Source organism: Phytophthora cinnamomi, assembly GCF_018691715.1.
Source record: "Phytophthora cinnamomi strain GKB4 chromosome Unknown Contig21, whole genome shotgun sequence".
Taxonomy (NCBI): domain Eukaryota; phylum Oomycota; class Peronosporomycetes; order Peronosporales; family Peronosporaceae; genus Phytophthora; species Phytophthora cinnamomi.
In genome coordinates this window covers 3,061,803-3,068,950 of record NW_027150954.1, presented here as the reverse complement: position 1 = coordinate 3,068,950, position 7,148 = coordinate 3,061,803, and the positions used below count along the sequence as shown (strand labels likewise).

At 52.1% G+C, this 7,148-nt stretch overlaps 2 protein-coding genes across 2 annotated transcripts; one reads left to right on the top strand and one right to left on the bottom strand.

Annotated features, from left to right (window-relative positions):
• Nucleotides 1-3,513: 3,513 nt before the first annotated feature.
• IUM83_03843 (putative polygalacturonase) lies at nucleotides 3,514-4,533 on the top strand (the record flags this gene model as incomplete). The annotated part of the gene is made up of 1 exon (XM_067927875.1): nucleotides 3,514-4,533. One exon carries the CDS (start codon nucleotides 3,514-3,516, stop codon nucleotides 4,531-4,533), a length of 1,020 nt encoding a protein of 339 aa, XP_067795252.1.
• A 470-nt stretch (nucleotides 4,534-5,003) lies between these two features.
• IUM83_03842 (putative polygalacturonase) lies at nucleotides 5,004-6,089 on the bottom strand (the record flags this gene model as incomplete). Its single annotated transcript, XM_067927874.1, has 1 exon — nucleotides 5,004-6,089. One exon carries the CDS (start codon nucleotides 6,087-6,089, stop codon nucleotides 5,004-5,006), a length of 1,086 nt encoding a protein of 361 aa, XP_067795205.1.
• Between the last annotated feature and the right edge of the window lie 1,059 nt (nucleotides 6,090-7,148).

Here is a 7,148-nt window from a genome sequence, read left to right as displayed (position 1 = left end):
AGCACATTCCAACACATCCCGATGGGATTCAACATGACGCTGTACGGGCCCAGCCGCGGCAGTGCCAGCCCGTTCCAGTAGTGCGCAGTTTTGGACAGCGTGGCCGCTCACCAGTCTCTACTCTGTGATCGTTTTGGCCCCAAGAGTTGGCGCCTTTCAATTTACTTGGAACGGGTGACGGGCAAAATTGGTTCAACTGGAAAATGTATTTTTTTGCCTTGACCTCTGGCGTATTTTTTTTCCATAAGCTCATCCCCCTTTGGGACATTTTGCAAGTGTACACGTAGCTTGGGAAATGGTGTGTACACCATTTCCCACCCTACATGCAAATTTTACAAACCAAGGTGCAAATGACTGGTCCATGCAATTTTTAATTTAAGGCTACGTTTTCGGGCGATTTCAAGAAAGAGCCACATTTTTCATGATTTGCACAAACATCCGGAACACTTTTCAGGCAATTTGCAAACCCGTGTTACAGCATCTTGGAACTCCACAATGAAATAATGCGCACATGCTCCGATCGAGACCAAGCAGGAGTTCAAACACAAAAACAAACACTTTTGACGCCTGGAACCTATACAATACCATTGCGATTGTTCATCAAATTTGAGCGACGTAATGGATATTTGATGAGTCCGGCGGTGGTCAACGTCTCGGTCTGCATTATTTCATAGTGGAGTCCCAAGATGCTGTAACACGGGTTTGCAAATTGCCTGAAAAGTGTTCCGGATGTTTGTGCAAATCATGAAAAATGTGGCTCTTTCTTGAAATCGCCCGAAAACGTAGCCTTAAATTAAAATTATGCATGTATTTGTGGTTTGCAGATATTTGTCGCTCGGATTTAGGGCTTAGATCGATCTCTGAGATAAAATAATTCGAAGACATAAACATGCGACATGGTAGTAAATCGACCTCCAGGTGTAGGTAAGTCGCACTGCCTCTTCCTACTAAATATAACGGGCGCATCGTTGGTTCTCAGGACACCGAGGTAACGTCGCCGGCCACTGCTACTCCGACACGGCTCTGTTGGACGTGTTTAACGGCTCGTTAGCTTCGTCTGTGAGTGCACTAGCGGCTCCTGCTTCTTACAATGAGCCCACCACGTGGTGGTGATTTGCCATTCGACAAGCAACTTCGAGGCTCGTTAGTTCGATCTCCTTCATCAACCACACCATCGGTCAAAAACAACTTGTACCAACGTTGAAGTGTTCGCACGTTAGGCCCAAATATGTCGCTAACATACTGCATACATATTCCATACACATGCATAAGAAAAACGGCTCGCCAACGGTAGTCGAGAGAGTACATGCTGCACTTGTGCAAGGTGAAGGTTTTCGGAAACTGCGGTGCTTCGCCAGATCAGCAGCGCGATCTGCCGACCACTCGTCAAGTGTCCAGATGTAAGTGTCCAATTGCATATTTTATATATATAAAGCGCGGCATTATAATCCGTACACAGACATCGCGATTTAAATTAAATCGGCCCGAATTGCGTTTTTGGATCGGCAATTCGACCACAGATAGCGTAAATCGAGATCGATATCGGGGCTGGCGATTATAACTTGGAGGATTTAATGGCCATCTGTTTTTATATCGGGCGCCAGATATTATAACTCGGGCAAAACACTAGGTGAAAACGACAAACGCATTGCAAAGCATAATATCAATCATTTGCTAAAACTACACTGCAGGCGACAGCGACAATTGTACCGCGGTTTTCTGCTGTAGCAGATGAGCATGCTTGATTTTCTTGTTAATTTTAGAATGGCTGAAGCCTGTAAATGCTCCTGTCGACGAAAAACTCGTTCGAATCACTTCACACCGACCGATGCTGCTGGCCGTTCGGCAAAACGTTTGTTGCAGTTGGAAATTGAAGGATGGCGCCTTTTGTCCCTATGAACGAACGAGATGTATTAATACCAGTTCACCACCGTCTTCACTTGGACCAGGGCCTCAGGCCCTGGTCCAAGTGAAGAACGTGTGCCAATGAAACGAGGGCTAGGTGAATAGTTGAGATTCTTGGTCACGACTGGCACATGTGCTGTGGCTGGTCCAAGTGTGCACCGCCAACCACCACGGCCACCGCCCATCGTGCCGCCCTGAGCTAAGTACATCATCGTCAAGGCGACACCCTTGATTAGCTTGTGCTTGGCGTTGGGGGCGGGATGGCGAGTGGTTACACTGTAGAATGTTCAGTAGATGAAAGACATGAAGCCTTGTCACACCACAGCTTCTTGTACCAGTGTGTATGTTTGGCATGCAAAGCTTGCTCGAAGGTCGTCGAGCTAAATGTTGAGGTGTGCGTTAAATCCCACGAAGGCTGCGCTGGTCCGCAACCGAGATGGTAGCAGCAGCGGCACAGGCAATAACAATTGCACACATTGCAGCAGTTTCACTATCCATATTGCTAGCACAAAAATTCTCTGGCTGGCACACGTCGTGTTGGAGTTCCAGGAAGTTGTGTTCCCGGTCCAAATGGGTACAGTGTACCAAAACTGTTAGCCAATTGAAAGGCTTGAAATTGCCCAGGTTCTTCACTTGGACAAGGGCCTGAGGCCATGACTCGGGATCTGACGATTTGATCATTCGTGGGTTTGCTGCCGTTTGTAGCCAACAAGCGCATCCGATTTTTCGTTAACACTGCGACATCGGCACATTGCACCGAACATAGTGGACACAGTATCGCCAAGAGACGGACTGGAGGCAGCACCAGGGAATCTGGCACTGCCGGAATCTTTCATATTCATGCAAACTTCACCTTGGTTACCATCTGCATGGGATTAAGCTCACACGCCAGCTTCTTATTCCTGTTCATGAACCACCTAGTAGCCGGGTACGTACACACATGTGCATGTTCACCACCTGTACGTGGATGGATCTACTGGTATTTTAATACCAGTAAAGCTTTGTAGAAGCTATCGCGTTTGTCTTGAGTTACGCCGCTACATAAGAATTGAGGCATTGGTTTAGTATATCTGCCTCTCAAACACTATTGAGACGACAGATCATAATCGAGCGAATTAATGCTCACATACCGCATCTACTTTCCCTCTACCTTATCGGTGGGTGTAACTTCCAAAGGGGGCCATCCATTCGAAATTAACACCTTCACTTTCGAATTCGCGTAATAGCTGCTCATTTATCTACCCTCCTGTCCGGGGCAAGTCCACAACCATGGCGTCACTCGTCACCAGCGCCTACAGCATCACGCTCGTCTCGTAGTATGTATTCTACATGTACCCATGAAGCACGAGCAACGTCAGAGAAAGTTCAACGGCACATCCCATTTCGGAGCCTGAATTGTTTATCGGCTGCGCCCGCACGTCCGATCGGACGTAATGTAATGCATGGTCTATGGCATGCCTGACTCAACTCGGATTAAAGCTGCCATTTCACAATTTGCCGTCGGAACAGCGATACAAGTAGTCAGCCAGAATCCAAGCAAGTATGACGATTTTCAACTCTACGTTCGCTGCGGTCGTGATCTTTTCAGCCGTCGCCACCGGTTCGCCCATGATTCGTCAAGAAGTCGAGGCCGGTGACCCGTGCAACCTCACGGGCACTTACAAGGCTGGCACGGACATCTCGTCCTGCAGCACCATTACTGTAGGGCCGCTCACCGTACCAGCTGGTGTCACGCTGGACTTGAGCCGCGCGAAGGACGGCGCCACAATCACCTTTATTGGTACCACCACCTTCGGAACTATGCAGTGGTCCGGGCCGCTCGTGTCGGTCAGCGGAAACTCTCTCACGGTCAAGGGTTCCGGGACGCTGGACGGCCAGGGAGACTGGTACTGGAAGCTAGGCGAGTCAATCACCCGTCCTGTGTTCTTCAAGCTGCAAAGCGCGATTAGCTCCGATCTGTCGGGCTTCACGGTCAAGAACTCACCCTTCCGCACGTTCAGCATCGTGACGTGCCAGCAAACGACGCTTAGCGGCCTCACACTCGACTCCAGTTCGGGTAATGGACGCGCTCAGAACACGGACGGATTCGACCTGAGCAAGAACGACCACGTGACTATCACGGGCAACAAGATCTACAACCAGGACGACTGTCTCGCCATGCAGTCCAGCACCAACACCATCTTCAGCAACAACCTTTGCAGCGGCAGCCACGGCATCTCCGTCGGGTCAATCGGTGGAGAAGCTGTTGATCCATCGACGACAGTGCGAGGACTTACCGTCCAGGACAACACCATCGTAAACAGCGACAATGGTCTCCGCATCAAGGCGCTAATTGGAACGAAGGGACTGGTTACGGACGTCAAGTACATCAACAACCAGCTCCAGAACGTGCAAAACGCGATTGCGATCCACTCGGACTACAGCAGATCTACGGGCGCTTACACTGGCACCCCCACGAGCCAGGTGACGATCTCTGACATCACGGTTGATGGTCTTCAAGGCTCGGCAGACCAGATTTACGATATTTTGGTGAATCCCAGCGCTGTGTCGGGGTGGACGTTCAAGGGCATTACGGTGACTGGCGCGAAGGGTACTTGCAAGGGCCAGCCCAGTGGCATCACCTGTTAAGTTACTAAGCGGCCTCATATAGTTTGCGTCTGTTACGTCGACAAAATTGATGGCCGAGAAGTGTTCACCATGTCTCACAAGCAAAAATTTACCGAAGTAGCTAAAAACAAAAGTGAATATACCTCAATGTATGACGTTCGGAATTTTCTTGCTCAAACTGCAGGACTTGAGCTAGCATACTGGTAAGCACAATCTTGTTTGTTGTCGACACATGTTGCTACCAAACACAAGAGTGGGTACCTAACGTGTATTTATATCGTCCACTATCGTCGAAACAACAACAAACGAGGACATAGCGACTGCTCTACGTGAAATCGATGGTCCGCTTCGCCAACGCACTAGTAAACGTATGTAGTATATGCTGGAAGTGCGAGCAGTGACGCACGCCCCCAACATATAGCAGAAACAGGAGCAAACAGCACGCAATTGTAGCCCTGCACTGCGTAAGATTGCCAGAGTATTCGCGCTGCTTAGCACGTGACGGTGCTGGGCTGGCCGCTGCATGTGCCCGTCTTGGACGCCTTGACTGTGATGCCCGAGAACTTCCAGTTGGACACGACCTTCGAGTTGGCCACGATGTCGTAGAGGTTGGTGGCCGTGCCCGAGAGGCCCGAGATGGTGACGCCCTTGATGGTGACGGCGCTGGTGGCCTTGCCGGTGTAGCCGCCCTTGGACTTGCTGTAGTCCGAGTGGATCACGATGGCGTTCTTGACGCTGGAGAGCTTGTTGTCCGTGTAGGTGACGTCGGAGACGAGGCCCTTGAGGTCGACGATGGTCTTGATGCGGATGCCGTTGACGCTGTTTACGATGGTGTTGCCTTTGACCGTGAGGCCCGAGACGGTGTCGGCGGAGCTGACGGTGGAGCCGCCAATAGAACCGATAGAGATGCCGTGGCCGCCGCTGCAGTAGTTGTTGCTGAAGACGGTGTTGGTGCTGGACTGCATGGCGAGGCAGTCGTCCTGGTTGTAGATCTTGTTGCCCGTGATGGTGACGTAGTTGTTCTTGCTCAGGTCGAAGCCGTCCGTGTTCTTGGCCGTGCCGTCGCCCGCGCTCGAGTCGAGCGTGAGTCCGCTGATGGTGGTCTTCTCGGAGTTGAGGATGCTGAAGGTGCGGTAGGGCGAGTTCTTGATCTTGAAGCCCGAGAGCGTGGATCCCGTGACGCCGTGCAGGCGGAAGAAGACGGGCCGGCTGATGGACGTGCCCTGCTTCCAGTACCAGGCGCCCTGGCCGTCGAGCGTGCCGGAGCCGCTGACCGTGAGGTCGCTACCGCCGAGCAGCACGAGCGGGCCGGCCCACTTCTTCTCGCCGAACGTGACGGTGCCGGAGATCTTGATGGTGGCGCCCGTTTTGGCCTTGCTCAGGTCGAGCGTGACGCCGGCGGGCACACTGAGCGTGCCGATGGTAAGCGTGCTGCAGGACGAGATGTCGGTGCCGGATTTGTACGTGCCGGAGAGCGTGCAGCTGGAGGCCTCTTGCTCCTGGCGCATCATGGGCGAACCGTTGGCAGTAGCAGCGATGAGGGCGAATGCAGCGAGGGCGATGGAGAAGAGCTTCATGGTCGGTTGGTAGGCTGCTTGAGTGAGTGTGTAGCCTGGTAGTTCAGTGTGGGTGTTTGGTTTCGGTGGAGGCTGACCGAGTGTCTTCAAGGAGGTAAAATGAAGAATGAGTTGGTGAATTGAAGAATTATTTGCTGGCTGTAGTGAGGAGGAACCCACTGACAATGGCCACGGACAATGGAGTAGCCTGATGATCGTAGGGGATGGTAGTGAGCCGCACGCTGGTCCCCGGCATGGAGTCGTCGCAGGCAGACGCAGGCAATGCCGTTTACATGGCAATGCCGTACGATTTGCCGACCGCTCCCCTGCTCAAATTCCTGCTGGGCAGAGGGCGAGGCACCAGGATGGATGGCGGCGTTGCGTCGAGTTCAAGCTTCTCAAGCGGTCAGTCTTCACTTGGGAGCGTGATGCAATCAAGCCCCGACTCCCATACAGCAAAACTCGAAGTTTGTTGAAGTGCGTCCACAACCGGTGGCCGCGTTATACATCGGCGCGACTATCAAATCCTCTCGGTAGTCGGGGCAGACGATCCTGTCGCAAGCACTCGACGAGCTTTCCCTTTGGGTCAGATGTACAGACGGCTTTACTGTACGCACGCACTGCCACTGTAGCTGCTGTAGCGCCTCGTTGTGGAAGTGGTGCATGCTCAGCACTTCCACACGCTCTGATTCAGAGTCTGAAGCTAGCTCGCTGATGTCACGTGACAGTCTCTCAGAGTGAACCAGCAAATCAATCGCGACCAGAACGTCACAATCCTCGCCACTTTTCTCTGCTCTAAAGAAGCTCACCACGCTTTCACGCTCATAGAGCGGCCTCGGCCGGGTCGGAAGGATCACAAAGATCCCCCGCTGCAAGCAACACACCTTCTGCATGTACCACCTCACAGCCCGACTCCAGAAGCAAAAACTTCTGTGTCCAGTGAGAAAGAATGAGATGGCTTAGGTCAGCTATGATAGCCGCGTGCAACTGGGATCGTGCCGCAAAGTTGGCGGCTCGAAACGCTGCAACGAAGCAATATTTAATGTCAGTGCACGTACAGTGTTGTGCTGAGCGCTACGA